General features: G+C 33.5%; 1 protein-coding gene across 3 annotated transcripts in view; it reads left to right on the top strand.

The window, feature by feature from the left end:
• LOC128185861 (MAM and LDL-receptor class A domain-containing protein 1-like) overlaps nt 1–24060 on the top strand; it is a 54921-nt gene that overhangs the window by 19223 nt on the left and 11638 nt on the right. For 2 of the 3 annotated variants that reach the window (XM_052855546.1, XM_052855539.1), the window contains exons 10-30: nt 319–445; nt 572–706; nt 4597–4712; nt 4984–5102; nt 5440–5585; nt 5766–5876; nt 6885–6973; nt 7450–7576; nt 7716–7879; nt 8325–8406; nt 8885–9099; nt 9770–9899; nt 10099–10268; nt 14068–14155; nt 15703–15911; nt 16431–16560; nt 16760–16929; nt 19932–20019; nt 21244–21368; nt 21476–21605; nt 23420–23589. In XM_052855546.1, the coding sequence (XP_052711506.1) occupies nt 319–445; nt 572–706; nt 4597–4712; nt 4984–5102; nt 5440–5585; nt 5766–5876; nt 6885–6973; nt 7450–7576; nt 7716–7879; nt 8325–8406; nt 8885–9099; nt 9770–9899; nt 10099–10268; nt 14068–14155; nt 15703–15911; nt 16431–16560; nt 16760–16929; nt 19932–20019; nt 21244–21368; nt 21476–21605; nt 23420–23589 (2841 nt within the window). The remainder of the gene's footprint in view (nt 1–318; nt 446–571; nt 707–4596; nt 4713–4983; nt 5103–5439; nt 5586–5765; nt 5877–6884; nt 6974–7449; nt 7577–7715; nt 7880–8324; nt 8407–8884; nt 9100–9769; nt 9900–10098; nt 10269–14067; nt 14156–15702; nt 15912–16430; nt 16561–16759; nt 16930–19931; nt 20020–21243; nt 21369–21475; nt 21606–23419; nt 23590–24060) is intronic. The other variant, XM_052855553.1, reaches the window with a different exon arrangement.

Genomic DNA, 24060 nt, shown 5'->3' with positions numbered 1-24060 from the left:
ATCCTTTGAACCCCAATATAAAGTCATTGTCACTCAGGTGAACGTGTGGCCCCATTAAACCTGTTTATTCCCGTTAGACAATAATGAGGTCAGAGGATGAGTATTAGGTAGATCACATAAATAGTTTGATACCGATATATTTCTCAAGATATTCAATTTTACCTTGCTTCATATGAAAATGTTTAAAAGATAATTTTTAATTCATATTAAGAGTTCATGTGAGATTTGTTGCTCATTGGTCTTCTTTTATTTTCATATTCCTTCAAATCAATACTTTTGAACAAATGATAATAGCAGACTGACAATTTGAACTTTCAGTCTTTTTCTACTAATGGACAACCTACCATTGAGTTCAAAGACCAGAGACTGGATTTCCTTGCTGACTCGGCCACAGGGTTGATGTTTTACGATATCAAGGACATCACTGATGGCTATGACTGCACAAGTAAAGTTTCTAGTGAAAACTAAGAATAATTTTGTTGATGATTTAAAACATACAAACGATTTATAACTTTGATATACATATATTGTCAACTCCTATCATATCTCAGAACTCTCAGAATTTTTTCAGCATCCTGCCTGGGCGCCGACGGAACCACCCCTCTGAAGCAGTGTCAGAACGGGGGCTTTGTACTTCACACCTGTAATTGTCACTGCCCTGAAGGACTCACGGGAGATCTTTGTGAATCCGTCGCTACTGATCCAGGTATTTTTGTATTAACCAAAATCTGCAGATCTAAATATAGGTTGTATGCAATTAAACATTTATTGCCGATAAAATACAGAACAACTGTCATTGGATATTCCTTAACCAGGTTGCAAATAACGTAGCCAGAAAATTATAATTTGTTGACCATTTCTTAGATCATATCGATTGCTTTTATATAGGATGACCTTCACTCAGAATGAAAAAAAATATACTTATAGGAATAAAAATCAACTATTGTATACCATTTAATCTATGATTGTAGTACTAATTTTTATATGGAAAAAATAGACCAATGGCCTACTTAATACGCTAGTGGTACTTTGATATATTAAATATAGTTAACTAGATTTATACTTTTGAAAGCACACGTTGATTTAGTTTGACAAACGTAAGTTAAAAAAAATAGATAAAAGTATAATAAAGCAATTACTTTTAATTAACCATCTCCCCAAACGATCATTAAATTAAAGAGAGTGCTCTTGAGATGGTAGCTCTTCACAACCCCTTCCCCAGGTCTTTCGAACTATTTTCTTTGCATGTGGTTAAAATAGTATTAAAATTATTTTTTGTGCATATGTGATATATTTTCTCCTTTCTGACATCTTTTTGTAAACAATTGAAGTCAAAATAATTCAAATTAAAATAGAATGGATGTTACTACGCCATTGCATTTTTTAATAGAAAAAATGCGGTTTGCAAATGTTGATTTTTTTAATGTTTAAAAATAATTCTTTCAATGTTTTGACTTTTAACCAGTTCCCTTCGCGAATCGGTTTGAAAACTTGTGCATTTAAGACAGCTGGTGCACTTTCCTAAGTATGTGTTCAAAGACAGCAAGTGTTTGATAAAAAAAAATCTTTTTATTCCTAACATATTTTTGGACAGCAAGATCCTTTGTAGCACTTGAAATTTCTATCCAATAAAATGTGGATTCGCTTCATTCGTGTTTAGGATATTAAGATGTTCATTTTAAATTCATTTATTAAAATAGTTTAAACCTAAAAAAAAATACAAAGTATTCATTTGGGCAATTTACTTTAAGAAAGCAAGACCATTGAAGATAGAAAGTAAATTAATTGTTGATCTTTTTAATTAAGCGTTTTGCCTGTATGACAAATTGCAGATTAGTCTAATCACAAACGACAGTTTGTTGATGTGACCATCTTTTGAGTAGATAGATTTTATTTTTCTGGTAACATAAAGCATGTTAGGATTTTTACTTAGGTTGGGTCATAAGAGGGACTTACTCGGAATCTTAGGCCTGCATAAGTCCTGTTTAAGTGTGTCTTATACAGTAACATAAAGCAATCTTAGCAAAGTCTAAGCTAATCATGGCTATGTTAAACAGTAGAATCAAAATGTTCATTTCTTTTGTCGATTTTTAATGTACTGGTTATAAAATATTTATATGTTGGTCAATTTCTTATTTATTAGGTCGCTTAGTAAACTCATGTGACCTATTGCTATCCGTTTTCGTCCCTCGTCGTGTTTCGTGCGACGTCCGTCGTGCGTTAACCATTTTACATTTTTATCTCCTTCTTAAAAACTACAAGTCCAATTGTTACCATTTTTGATGTGAGGCATCTCTTCGGAAAGAGGAATCTAAAGTGTGAAATTCATGGCTCTACCATCCCCGGGGCATCATAGGTGGGGCCAAATATGCAAAACAAAATCCAAACATGTTTTCAAAAATCTTCTTCTCTACTTCCACAGATGACTGGTTGCATGGTTATGATGTCCATGAAGCCCTCTACCAAAACTGTGTAATTCATGGCCCCTGGGTCAGGGGTTCTAGCTCTGAGGTGGGGCCCATATGGCCATTTAGTTAAAATGTATTTATTATTAGAAAATCTTCTCTACTCCTATATATATTTGTTAAAAACTAAATGCATGAGTATGATGTCCATGAAGCCCTGAACCAAAATTGTGAAATTCATTACCCCTGTGCGAGGGGTTCAGGCTCTAGGCTGGAGCAAATATGGCAATATACTTTAAATGCAATAAATCTTTAAAGAAAAAATTCTTCTTTCTCTCATATAAAGTTGTTAAAAAACTAAATGCATTATTATGATGTCCATAAAGCCCTCAACAAAAATTGTGAAATTCATGGCCCCTGGGTCAGGGATTCAGGCTCTTGGTTGGGGCCAATATGGCCATATTGTTAAATGTATTGAATCTTAGAAAATCTTTTCAACTCCTATGTATATTTGTTAAAAACTATATGCATGATTATGATGTCAATAAAGCTCTCACCAAAAATTGTGAAATTCATGACTCCTGTGCCAGGGGTTCAGGCTCTAGGAAGGGGCCAATATGGTCATATAGTATAAAATGTAATAAATCTTAGAACATCTTCTTCTTTACTCCCACACATGTGGGTAAAAAACTTAATTCATGGTTATGATGTCCACTATCTCCTCTTCTAAAATTGTGAAATTCATGGCCCCTGGGTCAGGGGTTCAGTACATGGGAGTGGCAATATAGTGTTAATGCATATAATGTTTAAAATATTTTTCTCTGTTGTCACACATCTGTATGAAAAACTGACTTCATAATTATCTTAACCAGGAAGTCCTCTACTAAAATTTTAATTTCATGTCCCCTGGAGTATGGGTTTTGACTCTTGGGCAGGGCCAAAATGGATGTTAATGCATATAATGTTTGAAAATTATCCTCTTTACTCCCACACACCTGAAAGGCAAACTGAATTCATGATTTTGTAGACCAGATCTTTAAGATTTTTACCTAAATTATAGATTTCATAGTTCCTTTTAAAAGATTTAAGGCAGAAAGGGGGTCGTCACTACAAATTTATAATTTTTCTACTCAAGAATGAAACCAAATTAAATGCATATATGAGACTCCTCAACAAGTATGTGTATGGGTTATAGGCTACTCGGGTGACCGTTAAGGCTGATTTGGCCTCTTGTTTATAAATACAAGTGCTTGATATCTTTGACATTAGCTGAGGTAGAAGTAAATGTACAGACACAAAATTCAAGGTGGCATGAGAATACATACATACCTAAATTTCTTAAAAAGCTCAAAGCGATGGATCTTAGGCAAAGTATTTTGTCCATTGCTCTTACGTCTTTGTTTAGACGAATATTCATTATTTAAGTCGTTCTGGAAGACCGCCTGTGCCGTAATATCGTGATGCCGTTAGAATTTGATAGAATAATATAGTAGATTTCTTTTTTATCTTTTGTTCTACATCCTACCTCACCAATAAGGCATTCACATACTCTGAGTATAATTTCGTCATAAGTCAATGTATTGAAATGAGGCAATCGTCGTCTTTAAAACCACAGTGGGTTTTTTCGTCTTCAAACTTCCTTTTTAATTTTTCAAGTTTCGTGAGTTTACATATATAGTTACTTTTTGTAAACTGACCATTTTGTGTTTACAACCTATTCAGCAGTCAACTTGCATACTATATGGAAAATGTTACAGCTCATCACCACTGCGGTTTATATTTATATCAATTAAATCAAAATTTTTATATCGGGGACTATTTAGATATTGATTTTTTCTATTGATTATGTGATTAATAAACAGTATTCAAATGCTAAATTGAAATACATGTAATTAACAATCTTACTTCTAAATGTGTAAAAACAACACTTAAGACATACTTAAGTCAACTCTACCGGCCGCCAATGTTTTGCGTAAATTGTCCCAGCTAAGCTCTTATAGTTACGAACTATAGTCTAAGAATGTACACAAGTCAGGCTTAAGCACTGTCTTAGACTTAAGTACCCTTTATGTTACGAGCCCCATAACCTTTACTGATATTCTTCTTTGTTAGAAAAATATTGATAATGAAAAATGAAAAAAATGTTTAGTTTGTTGAATGGTGGTACGTTCATGTACAAATTGATTAACAGAATGTGGCACAGGAATAATAGATTTAGCTGACGGAGAATCCAGGACTATAACCTCACCAAACTTCAGCAATGGTGGTCCCTACCCAACAGGCAAAGAGTGTGTCTGGCTGGTGAAGGTAAGTTTATATTATAACTATTTTTTTTTATTTTAATCCAAGAATAGTTCTTGTGGTGTTAAATATGGCATAAATTGGTACCAATTATGTTATATCACATACATACGTGCATTTATGCATAAGTCACGTGAATTCTTAAAAAAATATATCATAAAGTAGTTTAATATTTCCTTCGTGCATGAGTACGAATAATCTCAAATTCCATTTCGGCTTGTTATGCATGGGTTTTAAGGTGATATACTGTTACAATGTATTTTCAATCATTATATAGGTCAACAATGGGAGACTTGTTGAAATGACTATAGAGGAGATGGACCTTACAACCGCAAATTCAGCGTGCGATCATTGGCTAGAGATACGGTACAACCTGATTGGACAAACTGGCCCTAGGTAAAATTTCAGAATAAATGCATTGAAGCATATACAAAAAGCCACTATTTTCAGATATATGTACATGCCCTATTTGCAGAGAAGGACACAAATGCGTGTAATTCAAATCCCTTCAACTTGAAAAGCGACATTGACATCTTTCTTTCAATACACCTACTTTTTCTAAGTATATATGTTTTATTCGATATTTTTTTTGGCCAATATAACAAATTTTTGTTGGCAAGCAAGTCACAAATTCCAAGATTAAGATTATATATAAGATTAAATTGTGTTTATCAGGATATTTGATTAAATGGTTCTGAAAATGGAAGCTTAAGAAGTGTAAGTGTTTTTGTAGACGCTGTGGTCAAGTAAGCAGCGAAACATATTATACAACAATGTCTGGAAACCCTAGCATGATGCTACTCAAGTTTGACAGTGCATTTGCATCCTCTGCCACGGCTGGAAAAGGCTTCAATTTGACAGTTAAATCTGCATATCAAGGTACATAACAGGATCCTATGGACTATCTACATACTGAAGATTAGATGGAAGAACTGTAACGTTTAGCTTCTCATTATTGTTAAAAAGACTTTTAAAGAGGAAGTGATTTATTATATGAATAATACAAATGTACCTCGATAAAAGAATACATCTTACAGAAGTATATCTGATTACACTCAGGCTGTGCTGCTGAGCCCTGTATGTACGGTTCGTGTACTCCTGTTGATAACGATAACTACATCTGTTCCTGTATGAGCGGATTTTCTGGAACACACTGTGAAACCTATACAAGTAAGTAGAAGCAAAAGGTGACCGTAGAAGAATGAACTTATCCGTTAAAGGTTAAATGTAAATATGCAAGACCAGCCGACCAAACCCAGAGATGAGATAAGCCTATCGACAATTAATATTTTATGGAAAGGTTAAAGCTGCATGTTCTTAATTTTTGGGCTATTACATCTACCAATCAATTATCTTAGAAAGTAATATGCATTCGTCTATTTACATCAGCGGAATCAGTCTCCTTTCAAAGTTAAAAATTTTCAAAGTAAACAAAAATACGTTGGTTTTTTTGTAAAAACAGTTCATTTGAATGTTTAGAAAAAGGAACCGTTTGGTTTCGTCCCCAAAATGTTATGCATCGATTGAAAACAAAGCAAACTTCAGAAATAATTGTAAACAAAATGTACAAAGGTTTACATTTGATTAGCCAAACCATTATGATTTTTATTTTAACGCTTACACAACATTTGATATAACACTGGTTAATAAGCCTATTGTACTTGCACGATCTTGTTCTTGAAGTACATGTATAAATTGAGTATGCAGAAACAAAACTATTTTAATTTCTTACATTTAACAGAAATTTGATCTCCTGCAATGTGGCATGGAACGCCTGTCGATATCAATGTGCAAAAGACTTTATAACTAAAATACTTTCATCGTTTTAGAATGTTAAAATTTTACCAAATTCGACCAACGTGTTTAGAAAAAAGATTTGAAAAGGTAAAACTTATAAAAGCTCAAGCGGGAATCTAACGCATAACTTAGGAATTCCAAAGTAGTGCACTATCCCATTGCGCTACGCTGTGTGACAATACTACCATAACACCTTAACAAAACAAAATGATATGAAATTGCCAAATACACAATCGGAAAAAATAAATAGATCTATTTCAAGTATATACGGTGATTGTTTTTCTACACGGCTATTTTCCTTAAATGTTGCACACTAGCATGAAAATGTATCGAATATTTGTGTAACAGTCACAATATATATACAAGAACGTCTATTTGTAGATAATGATGCTGTTGGCTGTGATTTTGAGGGATTGAATTGTCTTTTTGATAACTCTGTGACAAGTACCTACGTTTGGCGTACACATACGGTATTTATAACCACATTGAGTTTTTGTTATTCTTGAGAGATATCAGGCACTGTAAACCAAAAACTATTCACATGCAAGACTCGCAAGAGCTTCGTCGTTGCAGATATTTCTCGCAGTGAATCAAACCTTATCGTATACTTGTTATTACAGCGCGAGTCTGGATACGGTTTGGTCGCAAATATAAATCGTCGCGAACCAGTTTACCGGAAGTAAATTTCGAAAAACAGTTGTCGCGAATAAAATTTGGTTCACATTATTTTGATTTGTATTTAAGCTTCATTATTACATTCTTCTCTCCGTAGTTGCGAGTGAAAAAAAAAACATGTTTTCATCAATGATCATCATTATTTAAATGTCAGTATTACCAATATTTCAGCAACATTTGAAGAGATATTTGTTTAACTACACTTTTCATTTTTAATTTAAATTTTCTGTTCCGATTTATTAATCTTATGATAATTCATTCATGTAACAAGGGCAGCACTCCGTCTAGCAGTACTGGTCCTTCAAGTGCCAAAAGTGGAAACACGTATTTGTATGCCGAGGCGTCATCACCGGCTGTGCAAGGAGATAGTTTCATATTTGAAACACCGAGTGTTTTAGGTAAAAAAAAAAATGAGTTTCATCCGAACCACCTCCGCATTCAACTATTGCATTGAGGCTATTCAAGGTTATGAATTTATTTTGCTCAAGCTAGATTTCTTAAGTAAATGAAATGTCCAGAGTGGGTATTCTTTTGTAGCCGGTCCAAAATGTTTGACCTTTTGGTATCACATGTATGGAGGTTCAATTGGCTCCTTACACGTGAAAGTTAATGGGACTGAGCTTTGGAGTAGATCCGGGGACCAAGGCGATGTATGGCTCAGTGCCGAAGTAAATGTATCGACAACTGCACAGAATTATAAGGTATAAAAATGATAAGCTATGAAATTATTATGTTTGTATGGTTATTAAACATATTTTGATATATTTACATTTGCAAATATGTTTCCTTATATGAACCTGTAGAATAGCAAAAACGTTCAATTCTGTACTGTGAACTTTTGCATGACGTCACAATGTTCATAGCACGAGCTTTTCATTTGTCGGTTGGATAATTGTTAACATAATTCTTGATTATTTGAACAATTCTGAGCAATTCGCCTTTTTCAAACGTAAATATAAGTAACAAACAACAATGTTAAAAAGTTCACCGGGATATGAACTTGGTTGGTACGTGATCAAATCTTCTGAGAAGACATTCGGGCTTCACAGGATTTAATCACGTGACATACCCCTGTTAACTTTTAAAATTGCTGTTTATTTCTTGAATGAGTGTGGATAATATATCTTGTTTTGCTCTGTCTTGCAGCTAACGTTTGAGGCAATCAGAGGTAGCAGTTGGAATGGTGACGTAGCGATTGATGACATCATTCTTACATCTGCTGCTTGTAGTATGCGACCATTTCTAAAATAGTTTTCGGAATAATATTATTTCATCTTCTTAATGTGTCAGACTTGTTTAACAAGTTTATTCATATGTTTTAATATTAGATATATTACATAAATATTATAGAAACAAAAACATTTGGTTATAAACTAAAATTAAATATTTTCAAAAACATGCAAATTCTCGTAAAAAATTCATCAAAACTCATTCTAAGTAAATATTTAATGGACGGATTTACGATTCAAGATCTTTTGCATGTATTTTAGAGGCAGTTCATTAAGAAATAAATAGTTTGCACTCTGAATGTTTTTAAAAAGTGTCTTTTTTATTGAATTTGTGTGCTATAAATAGCAATTTTTAAAACATTGTACAGAACTGTAAATACAAGGTCTGTCGAACATGAATTCATGTAGAGCTGCAGCTTTCTAGCTTAACTTAACTTTAGGCAAAAATTCTCTTCACAATGAAGAAATCTTTTTTAGATATTCAAGTATCAACAACATCAACATCAACAACACAGTCTTCAACTGCTGCTTCCACGACAACACAGTCTTCAACTACACAGTCAACAACCACTGTTGCCACTACTACTCACGATCAATATCATAACCAGGAACTACATTGTACTTTTGAAACTGGCACATCGTGTTTCCTGAATGATATACAAGGGGATGATTTTGATTGGTCGACTAGACAAGTAGGTCCCGACCATAATTTTGTGTGTTTTCTTTTCTTCAGCACATTTATCTGGTATAAAATCATATAACACGTCAACGAATGTTCACTAAATGTATTTATTGTACTTTCGATATACAAGGGGATGATTTTGATTGGTCGACTAGACAAGTAGGTCCCGACCATAATTTTGTGTGTTTTCTTTTCTTCAGCACATTTATCTGGTATAAAATCATATAACACGTCAACGAATGTTCACTAAATGTATTTATTGTACTTTCATGTTAAATACTGATATCTGATTGGTTAAGACGCAGTTTTTAATCCGTTCTATTACCCTTAGCGTTAGCAACACACTTGGCAACGGGTAACACAAGTAATTGTTACGTGCAAGTAAATTATGCACGTACGGTTTGCCGTAATTAACTTAACGTCATTTATAAACAAGTCAGTTGTTCGTTAAAAATAACGATAATAATATTGAAATTAAAAGCATTAAAGTTTCTATAAAAAGTAACACATTTGGTAAAATAAAATATAGTGCCTGTTTGAAAGGGTAAAATTTATAACTGACACCTCAAGAAAAGCATTCTCAATCTCTCCTTTGCGTCTGTTCACAATGCTTTTCTCGGGTATGTCAGTTTAAACTGTTACCCTCACAAACAGGCACTGTTTAAATAATGTCCTTACAGGGTTCAACACCGTCTTCAAGCACAGGTCCGACGTCAGCTTACGAAGGACAAACATATTCTTACATCGAAACATCGTCACCAAGAACTAATGGCGATGTAGCCATTCTACAGGGGCCTAGTATCACTACAAGTAGGACTCTTTTTATATATTTAAATAAAATCAACTGATTTATTCATGACTTCAAATATTATTCATGAATTCAGCCTTTATAATAACCTTTCGTTAATGTGCTTAGATATTTACATCTGATATTTGACCTCGCCACACACTTCATACTACCTACAATACTTTTAACTGCCTACAAAATTTCATCTGGTGTGTATTTCAGGTAGAACGTTTTGTCTTTCGTTTGCTTACCATATGTATGGCTCAAACATTGACTCTCTCTTTGTGAATCTGGCATCTCCTAATGGCAACCAGACTTTATTCAGCAGAAATGGTGATGCAGGAGACAGTTGGTTTGTCACATCCATTTCCATTCCGGCTACGAACGGAGAGGTACACACATTTTTTTTCAAAAAATCTTCGAATACCTGTATTTTTTATACATTAGTTTTCTTCATTTGTTACTCTTTCTACAAATGTCCTTTGTTTCTGGATTGTGTTTCTGTTAACTTTCTTAATTTATTAGTACATATAACCACCTAAAACATTCATTTTCATCTGTCAGATAATCTGCACAGGTATCTTCAGTACCATTGTTTAAACGACGCTGCTATATATTCTATAAACAATAACCAATATCAATGAATCAGTTGTGGAAGTTTTTATAGCTGGATGGAGAACAGACTTTTTACCATTTTTTTGCTCACTGCAAGTGTCAGAATATAGGTCATAAATGTCGTGAGCAAAATAACTTTTCGAAAAGTTTGCTTATGTTATAATGTTAACTGGTTCCTTTACCAATTATCAAGAGTTTTCATACATTTGTTAAATTTAAGGTGTATAAACTACGAAATGTGAAGAAAGTGGTTACTATTCGAGGCAACTTAAAATTTTCATTTTGGTCGATTTACGCATATCTTTTACAACATACACCAAGCATAGCATAGTATTGAAATCTCATACCTTATCATTGGAATCTAAAATCATAAAATTGGAGTCTCATACCATAGCATAGCATATAATACGATCTTAGGTCGGTTTTAAGTGTCTTTATTTAAAAGAATAAAGTTTACATTGCAGATTTGTGGTACACTTTGGCTTCTAATCATTTTACTTCGAAATGTTTTGAACTCCTCTGTGTAAGGAGGCGTTTTTGTTCAAATTTCTTAGTATAACATATTAAGCCATCCATTTCAATTTTTCATAGCATAACATACAGATCGCATAGCACTGCTTTGAAATCTCAAACCATATCATTAAAATCACATACCATAGCATGCCGTAAAATTGTTAAAGATATGCATGAAATGGCTGTATGAGGTCGTTTTGCACCCTACGCTGAAACCAACTGAATATTTTATATTGCTTTGATTTATCTCCCTAACGTGCATATGATTTCGGTCTTATTTTTAACACATGATCCACATACTTCAAGCGATACTCAAAATACATTTGGTGGTCAGTTAAACAAATATTTTCCAATGTTCGTTAAAAAGTGAATTTACATGTATATGTTAGATTTGTATTTAATGTAATCATTGAGCGCAAAACATATATCCATTTGAAATTCGAATAACATTTTACCCCACCTGAACTGAAAACTCGAATGATCTTTTCAGTTCACTTTTTGTCTGGTGCCCTGTCTGTTCGTCTGTCCGTTAGTCCTTCTGTAAAATATTTACGTTTTCGACTTAAAGGCCAAATTGAACTAGACTTGGCACAAAGAATTTGTAAGTAAAGGAAACTCAAGCATGAAATAAATAAAATCAAAATACATAAACTTTACTATCCTGAATTTAATATAAATAAATATCTACCCTGTAAATCACAAGATAATCAGTCGCAATCTGCTATATCTTATGTGCATTCAACTTATCCTCTTGATGTCACTAGAAAGAACGCAGAACACAACAGCAATATGAGAACATTAATCTAATGTTCGATTAAGTTTGGATTTTTTAGGTCACCTGAAAAAAACTCAGGTGAGGTATTGCTATCCGTTTTCGTCCGTCGTCGTGCATCATGCGACGTGCGTCGTGCGTTAACAATTTTACATTTTTAACTCCTTCTTCAAAAGTACAGGGCTGATTGTTACCATTTTTGATGTGAGGCATTTCTAAGGTAAGAGGAATCTAAGTTGTAAAATTCATGGCTCTACCACCCCCGGGGCGGCATGGGTGGGGACAAATATGCAAAAAAAGGCCAAATTTTTAAAAATCTTCTTCTCTACTCCCACACATGTAAGGAAAAAACTGGTTGCATAGTTATGATGTCCATGAAGCCCTCTACCAAAATTGTGAAATTCATGGCCCCTGGGTCAGGAGTCCAGGCTCTAGGGTTGGGCCAATATGGCCATATAATAAAAATGTATTAAATCTTAGAAAATTTTCTTCTCTACTCCCATATATATTTGATAAAAACTAAATGCTTGATTATGATGTCCATTAAGCCCTATACCTTAAATGTGAAATTCATGACCTCCGGATCAGAGGTTCATGCTCTAGGGTTGGGCCAGTATGGCCATATATTAAAAATGTATTTAAATCTTCTCTACTCCCATATATATTCGTTAAAATCTAAATGCCTTGTTATGATGTCCATGAGGCCCTCTATTAAATTTGTGAAATTCATGACCTCTAGGTCAGGGGTTCAGGCTCTAGGGTGGGTCCAATATGGCCATAAAGAAAAAATGTTTTTAAATCTTAGTAAATCTTCTTCTCTACACCCATATATATTTGTTGAAAACTTAATGCATGATTATGAGGCCCTGTATCAAAATTATCAAATTCATGACCCTTGGGTCAGGGGTTCAGGCTTTAGGTTGGGGCAAATATGGCCATACAGTGAAAATGTATTAAATCTTAGAAAAAATTGTCTATACTCCCATATATATTTATTAAAAACTAAATGCCTGTTTATGATTTCCATGAAGCCCTCTACCAAACTTGTGAAATTCATGACCCCTAAATTAGGGATTCAGTCTCTAGGGTTGGACCAATATGGCCATATAGTAAAAATGTTTTAAATCTTAAAAAAATCTTCTTCTCTACTCCCACACATGTGGGCAAAAAAATGAATACATGGTTATGATGTCCACTAAGTCCTCTACCTCAATTTTGAAATTCATGGCCCCTGGGTCGGGTTCAGGACATGGGGGAGGGGGCAAAATGGCAATATAGTGTTATTGCATATAATGTTTGAAAATTTTCTTCTCTTTTCTCACACATCTGTATAAAAAAACTGACTTATAATTATGTTTACAAGGAATTTTCATGTCCCCTGGAGTATGGGTTTTGACTCTAGATCAGGGCCAAAATGAATGTGTAGGTGTTTATGCATATTATGTTAAAAATTATCTTCTTTACTCTCACACACCTAAAAGGAAAACTGAATTTATGATTTTGTAGACCAGGTCTTAAAGTTTTTATCTTAATTTTATTATAGGTTTTACAGTTCTTTATGAAAGATTCCAGGCAGGGAGGTGGTCGTCATTACAAATTCATAATTTTTCTACTCCAGAATGAAACCTTATTAAATGCATATATGAGACTCCTGGACAAGTTTGTGCATGGGTTATATGCTACTCAGGTGACCGTTAAGGCCAATTGGCCTCTTGTTTTTTGGGATTTTTTTTGCAAACCGAATGTCAAATTACTCTAGGTCAATCTCAAATTAGCAGCCGCTTGTCCGAGTACCACAGGTACCACATAGACACACACAAAACTCTAACAGCCCCTTCCACTTGAATGCAAAGAGGTTCAACATGTCTGAAGATATGTGGTGAATCTGAAACACTTCTGAAAGAGCTCTACTCAACTTCCAAGCAACATATACTAGTAATATGCTGACGAGGTATCACTTACATGAGGGCCTCTATTACTGGTTAGGGAAGACGACTGGTTACCAAAATTATATTCATGACAGTAGTCTTACCTCCCTCATAAACACAAATAGATGGAGAGAAGAAAGGATGTCCAAGGATTTTTCAGTTTTAACACTTTTTCAGTTCAAATGATGCACATTTTTACAACAACTCTCCTTCATTTGAATTATATTTTAAGTTCACAAAAACAAATAATTTGCAGTCATGCATTTGCAGCAAATGTCAGTCGTTCTCTTTTTTAAAAAAAAATCTTTAATTTTGATGTTCAAACAAATCCTTTGAAAAATTTATTTATTTTATTTTTAACAGATTCAGTTTATTGGTGTCCGAGGAAGTAGTTTTCGTGGGGACATTGCCATTGACGATGTTCATTTTTTGGATGGCGAATGCAGCACAAGTCAGTAACAGCAATTCCCTATAGCAGTCTAATTTTTAGTAATTCTCAGCACAAATGACAGACCTTCTTCTTATAATGGTTATCTCATTGTTTAGGTGTTTTTCACGCCAAAGAGTACAATTTTGCATGTAACTGTGCATTTTTATTATTTTATTAAGTTCATTACCTATTAAAGCTAAAAAAAAAACACAGGGAAATCTCAATGTTAATGCCAGTTGTCATCGTTTTTACATGAAAAGTTAATGCTATTATAACTGTTTTAGTACATTGTACTTTCATTTTATTCTCTCGTCTTGTTGCATAATTCTATCAACACATTCGTTTCAACAATAAAAGTATTACATATTAGGAAAGCCTACAAAATCATTTTTCATGAGATCTTAGACAAATGATTTTCTTCAATATTATACGGTAAAACGCGGTATAGCGAACACTCTTACAATCAATTAATGCTTACAGCGTAGTGACTTTCATTTCCTGTGACTTTCTTACATGTTGTAAATTTGACGGGTATTACAAATGAGGCTTATAACGATGAAAAATTGCCTGACCCTAACACTTCGATATAAGCGTGTTTTACTGTACATACTTTAAACGACTAAGTCGTATACACTGTAAGTAATTTATATGGTTTAAAAAAACTTTAAAGACCAATACATGGTACAATATATTCAGAGTCATCCGGGTTTCCATTTTAGACACTAAATAGGTTCTTTTTACGGTTGTCTACTCCTCAGGTCAAAACAATCTTACGTGTAAAGTTTCACAGTCATGAAAAAAGGACTCGCTCAAAATGTCGCAAATTTTAATTGTTTTTGTTGCTCGATATTTCTTGTTTTTCTTTTTTAAGGCGTCGAGCTAATGCTCGGCAGCCTTCTAGCGATCGTCTGGATTGGCAATCGTCCAAAATTCATAATCTGCACCGCTTTTTAAATGGGCATAAGAAATAAGTTCTTTAAAATGTTAAACGTAAATGTAAGCGATAAACATATCTAGTGATTTTCATGCAATAAATAAGCAGGATTATGCAGTTGGTTTGGTCAAGCATTTTAGATAGCACGTGTTGTGGATTTGTTTGTAAACAACCATACCATACGTAATCTTGTTTCAAACGGGAATTGAAATAAATAAAAGTATGTTTTATTATTGTAATTAGGGACACACTGTTGATGTATTCAAATTATGAACCTGTGAAAATTGTTCAAAGACTGTTTAAAGCAGAAAGAAAATAGTTTATTTTTAAACTTTGAAATTTCTTTTTTGATTTTTGTAACCATAATGAGTTATTGTATTACAAACGCATCACTACCTATTTTATAAGGAAATATACTTATTTTTGTTTTTAAAGCAACACAAATTTAAACATAATTTATTTATACGACTATTTGTACAAAAATTCAAATTATTGATATCTTTCTATATACAAGAACATGCCAGCTCGACGCTCGACGATTTTAATTATCAGTATAGTAGTTTCGACAGTTAAGTAAGCCTCGTGTTAAAATTTTTAGGATGGATAGATAGATAATGTAGAAATCTTCTTTTAGCTAGTCAAGTATCAACAACATCAACAACACAGTCTTCAACTGTTGCTTCCACGACAACACAGTCTTCAACTTCACAGTCAACAACCACTGTTGCCACTACTACTCAAGATCAATATCATAACCAGGAACTACATTGTACTTTTGAAACTGGCACATCGTGTTTCCTGAATGATATACAAGGGGATGATTTTGATTGGTCGACTAGACAAGTAGGTGCCGACCATAATTTTGTGTTTTCTGTTCTTCAGATCATTTATCTGGTATAAAATCATTTAACCCAACAACAAATGTTCACTAAATATATTTATTATACTTTCATGTTAAATACTGATATTTGATGAGTTAAGACGCAGTTTTTAATCCGTTCTATTACCCTTAGCGTTAGCAAAACACTTGGCAACGGTTAACACAAAGAATTGTTACGTGCACGTAAATTATGCACGTACGGTTTGCCGTAAACTTAACGTCATTTATAAACAAGTCAGTTGCTCGTTAAAAATAATGATAATACTATTGAAATTAAAAGCATTAAACTTTCTATTAAAGTAAGACATTTAGTAAAATAAAATAGATATAATGCATGTTTGAAAGGGAAAAAGTTGAAACTTACACCTCTCGAAAACCATTCTCAACCTCTGCTTTGCGTCTGTTCACAATGCTCTTCTCGGGTATGTCAGTTTAAACTGTTACTCTCTCAAACAGGCACTGTTTAAATAATGTCCTTACAGGGTTCAACACCGTCTTCAAGCACAGGTCCGACGTCAGCTTACGAAGGACAAACATATTCTTACATCGAAACATCGTCACCAAGAACTAATGGCGATGTAGCCATTCTACAGGGGCCTAGTATCACTACAAGTAGGACTCTATTTATATATTTAAATAAAATCAACTGATTTATTCATGACTTCAAATATTATTCATGAATTCAGCCTTTATAATAACCTTTCGTTAATTTGCTTAGATATTTACATCTGATATTTGACCTCGCCACACACTTAATACTACCTAATCTACCTTTAACTGCCTACAAAATTTTATCTGGTGTGTATTTCAGGTAGAACGTTTTGTCTTTCGTTTGCTTACCATATGTATGGCTCCAACATTGACTCTCTCTTTGTGAATCTGGCATCTCCTAATGGCAACCAGACTTTATTCAGCAGAAATGGTGATGCAGGAGACAGTTGGTTTGTCACATCCATTTCCATTCCGGCTTCAAACGGAGAGGTACACATATTTTTTTTCAAAAAATCTTTTAATACCAGTATTTTTCATACATTAGTTTTCGTCATTTGTTACTCTTTCTAAAAAATGTCCTTTGTTTCTGGATTGTGTTTCTGTTAACTTTCTTAATTTATTAGTACATATAACCACCTAAAACATTCATTGTTATCTGTCAAATAATCTGCACAGGTATCTTCAGTACCATTGTTTAAACGACGCTGCTATATATTCTATAAACAATAACCAATATCAATGAATCAGTTGTGGAAGTCTTTATAGCTGGATGGAGAACAGACTTTTTACCATTTTTTGCTCACTGCAAGTGTCAGGATATAGGTCATTAATGTCGTAAGCAAAATAACTTTTCGAAAAGTTTGCTTATGTTATAAAGTCAACTGTTTCCTTAAGCAATTATCAAGAGTTTTCTTAATATGTTAAATCCAAAGTGTATAAACTACGAAATGTGAAGAAAATGGTTACTATTCGAGGCAACTTAAAATTTTCATTTTAGTCGATTTACGCATATCTTTTACAACATACACCAAGCATAGTATAGTATTGAAATCTCATACCCTAGCATTGGAATCTTAAATCATAACATTGGAATCTCATACCATAGCATAGCAAACAATAAGATTTTAAGTCGGTTTTAGGTGTTTTTATTTTAAAAAATAAATTTCACATTGCAGATTTGTGGAACACTGGCTTCTAATCATTTTACGTCGAAATGTTTTGAACTCCTCTGTGTAAGGAGGCGTTTTTGTTCAAATTTCTAAGTATAACATATTAAGCCATCCATTTCAATTTTTCATATAATAACATACAGATCTCATAGCATTGCTTTGAAATCTCAAACCATATCATTAAAATCACATACCATAGCATACCGTAAAATTGTTAAAGATATGCTTGAAATGGCTGTATGAGGTCGTTTTGCACCCTACGCTGAAACCAACTGAATATTTTATATTGCTTTGATATATCTCCCTAACATGCATATGATTTCGGTCTTATTTTTAACACATGATCCACATACTTCAAGCGATACTCAAAATACATTTGGTGGTCAGTTAAACAAATATAGAGCATTTTCCAATGTTCGTTAAAAAGTGAATTTACATGTATATGTTAAATTTGTATTTAATGTAATCATTGAGCGCAAAACATATATCCATTTGAAATTCGAATAACATTTTAACCCACCTGAACTGAAAGCTCGAATGATCTTTTCAGTTCACTTTTTGTCTGGTGCCCTGTCTGTTCGTCTGTCCGTTAGTCCTTCTGTAAAATATTTACGTTTTCGACTTAAAGTCCAAATTGAACTAGACTTGGCACAAAGAATTTGTAAGTAAAGGAAACTCAAGCATGAAATAAATAATATCAAAATACATAAACTTTACTATCCTGAATTTAATATAAATAAATATCTACCCTGTAAATCACAAGATAATCAGTCGCAATCTGCTATATCTTATGTGCATTCAACTTATCCTCTTGATGTCACTAGAAAGAACACAGAACACAACAGCAATATGAGAACTTTAATGTTCGATTCAGTTTGGATTTTTTAGGTCACCTGAAAAAACTCAGGTGAGGTATTGCTATCCGTTTTCGTCCGTCGTCGTGCATCATGCGACGTGCGTCGTGCGTTAACAATTTTACATTTTTAACTCCTTCTTCAAAAGTACAGGGCTGATTGTTACCATTTTTGATGTGAGGCATTTCTAAGGTAAGAGGAATCTAAATTGTAAAATTCATGGCTCTACCACCCCCGGGGCGGCATGGGTGGGGACAAATATGCAAAAAAAAGGCCAAATTTTTAAAAATCTTCTTCTCTACTCCCACACATGTAAGGAAAAAACTGGTTGCATAGTTATGATGTCCATGAAGCCCTCTACCAAAATTATGAAATTCATGGCCCCTGGGTCAATATGGCCATATAGTAAAAATGTATTAAATCTTAGAAAATTTTCTTCTCTACTGCCATATATATTTGTTAAAAAATAAATGCATGATACATTTCATCTCTATAAAAAACTGACTTATAATTATGTTTACCAGGAAGTCCTCTTCTGAAATTTTAATTTTCATGTCCCCTAGAGTATGGGTTTTGACTATAGGGCAGGACCAAAATGAATGTATAGGTGTTAATGCATATAATGTTAAAAAATTATCTTCTTTACTCTCACACACCTGAAAGGAAAACTGAATTCATGATTTTGTAGACCAGATCTTTAAGTTTTTATATATTTTATTATAGGTTTCACAGGTTTTTTTTTTTTGGAAATATTCCAGGCAGGGAGGTGGTCGTCATTACAAATTTATAATTTATCTACTCCAGAATGAAACCTCATTAAATGCATATATGAGACTCCTGGACAAGTTTGTGCATGGGTTATATGCTACTCAGGTGACCGTCATTCCCAATTGGCCTCCTGGTTTTTTCTTTTCAAACCGAATGTCAAATTACTCTAGGTCAATCTCAAATTAGCAGCCGATTGTCCGAGTACCACAGGTACCGCATAGACACACACAAAACTCTAACAGCCCCTTCCACTTGAATGCAAAGAGGTTCAATATGTCTGAAGATATGTGGTGAATCTGAAACACTTCTAAAAGAGCTCTACTCAACTTCCAAGCAACATATGCCTGTAATATGCTGACGAGGTATCACTTACATGAGGGCCTCTATTACTGGTTAGGGAAGACGACTCGTTATGAAAATTATATTTATGACAGTAATCTTACCTCCCTCATAAACACAAATAGATGGAGAGAAGAAGGGATTTCCAAGGATTTTTCAGTTTTAACACTGTTTTTCAGTTCAAATGATGCACATTTTTACACCAACTCTCCTTCATTTGAAATATATTTTTAGTTCACAAAAAACACATAGTTTGCAGTCATGCATTTACAACAAATGTAAGCCGTTCTCTTTTTTTTTAATAATCTTAAATTTTGATGTTCAAACAAATCCTTTGAAACATTTATTTTATTTTTAACAGATTCAGTTTATTGGTGTCCGAGGAAGTAGTTATCGTGGGGACATTGCCATTGACGATGTTCATTTTTTGGATGGCGAATGCAGCACCAGTCAGTAACAGCAATTCCATATAGCAGTCTAATTTTAGTAATTCTCAGCACAAATGATAGACTTTCTTCTTATAATAGTTATCTCATTGTTCAGGTGTTTTTCTGGCCAAAGAGTACAATTTTGCATGTACATGTGAACTGTGCATTTTTATTATTTTATCAAGTTCATACTTATTAAAGCTAAAAAAACACAGGGAAATCTCAATGTTAATGCCAGTTGTAATCGTTTTTACATGAAAAGTTAATGCTATTATAATTGTTTTACTACAGTGTACTTTTATTTTATTCTCTCGACTTGTTGCATAATGCTATCAACTTATTCGTTTCAACAATAAAAGTATTAAATATTAAGAAAGCCAACAAAATCATTTTTCATGAGATCCTAGACAAATGATTTTTCTTCAATATTATACGGTAAAACACGGTATGGCGAACACGCTTACAATCAATTGATGCTTACCGCGAAGTGACTTTCTTTTCTTGTGACTTTCTTACAGATTGTAAATTTGACGGATATTATAAATGAGGCTTATAACGAAAAAAAAATTGCCTGACCCTAACACTTCGTTATAAGCGTATTTTACTGTACATATTTTAGACGACTAAGTCGTATACACTGTAAGTAATGTATTTGGTTTAAAAAACTTTAAAGACCAATAAATGGTACAATATATTCAGAGTCATGCGGGTTTCCATTCTAGACACTAAATAAGTTCATTTTACGGTTGTCTACTCCTCATGTCAAAACAATCTTACTTGTAAAGTTTCACAGTCATGAAAAAAAGGAATCGTCCCAAAATTTCGCAAATTTTAATTGTTTTTGTTGCTCGATATTTCTTGTTTCTCTTTTTTTTTAAATTATCAACATTGTAGTTTCGACAGTTAAGTAAGCCTTATGTTAAATTGTTGTAGATAGATAGATAGATAGATAGATAGATAGATAGATAGATAGATAGATAGATAGATAGATAGATAGATGGATTCTGTTTTTGTTGACACCCCCCACCCACAGGACTAGTGTTATTTGCCAATTTTCACTGTTTATGTTACTCCATATTTCTAGTTTTTCATTTTCTAAATTGTCTATATCGAGTTTCGACATTTAAAAAAGGTTCGTGTGTAATTTTATTAGCTTTGTATAGATAGATAGATTGATAGAAACAAATAGATAGAAAGATAAATTTTCAAACACTCGGTAAATTATCTACATTTTTGTTTTCGTAGCTTCAACAACCACTGCTGCCACTACTCCTTATTATAACCAGGAACTTCATTGTACTTTTGAAAATGACACATTGTGCTTCCTGAATGATATACAAGGGGATGATTTTGATTGGTCGACTAGACAAGTAGGTCCCGACCATAATTTTGTGTTCTGTTTTCTTCAGATCAATTATCTGGTGTAGTGCTATGAAACACAGCAACACATGCTTAAGAAAGATATATGTCCTTACAGGGTTCAACGCCGTCTTCCGACACAGGTCCGTCGTCGGCTTACGAAGGAGAAACATATTCTTACATCGAAACATCGTCACCAAGAACAGAAGGCGATGTAGCCATTCTGCAGGGCCCAAGTATCACTACAAGTAGGACTCTATAAGTTTAAGGTCACCTGAGTTACTCAGGCGACCTATTGCAATTGGTCTTCGTCCGACGTCGTTCGGTGTGCGTCGTCCCTCGTCTGTTTCCCTTTAAAAGAATTACATTAGAAACTTCTTGAAAACTACTACTTTTGCCAGTTCTGAATAATAACTGACTGCATATAAAGAAATATGTTGCCTTCTATCAACATTTTAAATTTAATCGTTTCCCAATATAGGGATTTGAATCTAGGGGTTTCTAAATGCATGGTGTGACCAAAATGGTCATTTGTTGTTATTGTATTTAATGTTTTGAATACAAAGTTCAACTGGCACAAAATAAAAACTGACTGCATATTTAGAACAAAAAACATTAAGCTTTCATCTTTAATAATATTTCATGTCACCTACATGTGAGGCAAGTGTTATGGCTGAGTGGGAGGGGGTATATAAATGTATTTGTCTTAATTTTTTATTCTGCTAATAATTTCAATGAAAGAAAATTTAAGGAGTAAATCCACATAATGAGACAAGGTAGAGAAAGAAGCTGCCTATTAGAGTTCAGATATTGTGAAAGCATTTGATTAGAATTAAGGCAGTTAATGGAGTTATCTTCCCTTGCTTCTTCATAATGGAGTTATCTTCCTTTGCTTGTTCATATTTAGTAAGTAATTAGTAAATATAATGTTGTTAAAAAGGTGTATGATCAAAAGAGTAGTGCAGATCTTTTTTATCATTTGAAACAAAAACAGTTTTTGAATTTCTAAACAAATAGACTTGTTAATAGTAAAGTAATAATTTGCTAACCAAAATTACTGATAATCAGTCATGTAAATATTTTTTTTTTAAATGCCAAAATGCATGGGAGTTGGGATTAATTAAATGAATATCTGCTTTCCCTCGGACTGAAATGTCACACTTTCATTGGTTTAAACATAGCACGTGATTGCCTCATATATCTCTTTATTTGTTCGGAGAGAAATAATATTACGCAATATGGCCGTCATTGGTAGACGCTTCACTTACTCATTTCGACATTTCATAGTATTTAATACATAAACTGCATGCCGTAACTTCTCAAAGTATTTGGAGTAGTTGCCCTTTGAAATTCTTTAAAATTAGAGTAGTTGCCCTTAGAATATTGATGTCACATTGTTTTGTCTCGAGCAGAACAAAATGGCAGCGTCGAAATTTGCTCAAACCTCTGCAGAGTAAGGGAGAAAACATTTAAAATTGAATAGCAACAAAACACTGTAAGTAAACATGGATGAAGCAAAGATTTTTAAAGAGTATTTGAAAGGTGAGATTGAAAATTTTAAAGAGTTTAAATGAGTTAAATTGGACAAGATATTAGGCATCATGTACATGGCTTTGCGTAGATCATCGCTATTTGTGACTATGTCGCTTGAAAGTCCTCGGGAAAAACAAAACACTTATTAGGTTAGTTACTGACTCACTACGGAAATATATTGGGTTGATCAATCTCATAGACGGCTCGGTTTCGCCTCGCCATCTATGAGATTGATCAACCCAATATATTTCCGTAGTGAGTCAGTAACTAACCTAATAAGTAATAATGAGACTCCTCGACAAGTTTGTATATGGGCTATAGTACTCGGTGACCGTTGAAGACTACTGGTTTGCTGTTAAAGATAGAATCAACTCATCAGACATTTCTGACTACAAACAGTTACATGTATGATAATTATATCTTTAATGTCTTTTCGATCTGTTCATCTGCTATTTTACTCTCATCACACACTATTTACTTCTTAATCTACATAAAACTGTCTACCCAAATTGTTTAATGTGAATTGTAGGTAGAACTTTCTGCCTTTCGTTTGCTTACCATATGTATGGCTCCAGCATTGGATCTCTTTATGTGAATTTAACATCTACCAATGGAAGCCAGACTTTATTCAGCCAAAATGATAATACAGGAGACAGTTGGTTTGTCACATCCATTTCCATTCCTGCTTCAAACGGAGAGGTACACATATTTTTTGACTTAAGTATGCTCGAACATCGGTATTCATCATATACAAGAACTTTTTTATGTGTTTCTCTTACTTTAATATTTCCTTTGTTTTTGATCGTGTTTGTAAACGTTTTTAGCGTTCCGATATTACTTTACGTAAATTATGGGCACAGGTATCTTGTCGATTGTTGCTTTTTTAAGGTTGCTCGCCACACTGTGTAATTGTTTCTCGAATCAGCAGAACAATACTTGATTATGATAAAAAGCATGATAGGAAAGAACCATGAAGGTAAAAAAGACGGGAAAATGTGCGATTTTTGACAAAAAATATATTTTTTTTTAAAATGCATTCAGTAGATATCAACAAAAGCCCCAGGCGGATTCGAAAGCATGATCTGCGTTTTGCTGTAAAATAAACAAATATAGGGCGTATTTTGATTAAAATAATGTTTCTTAGCACACTCATTTTTTAAGTGAAAGTAT

Source organism: Crassostrea angulata, chromosome 1 (assembly GCF_025612915.1).
Source record: "Crassostrea angulata isolate pt1a10 chromosome 1, ASM2561291v2, whole genome shotgun sequence".
Classification (NCBI taxonomy): Eukaryota; Metazoa; Mollusca; class Bivalvia; order Ostreida; family Ostreidae; genus Magallana; species Magallana angulata.
This window is presented reverse-complemented; position numbering and strand designations above follow the sequence as displayed.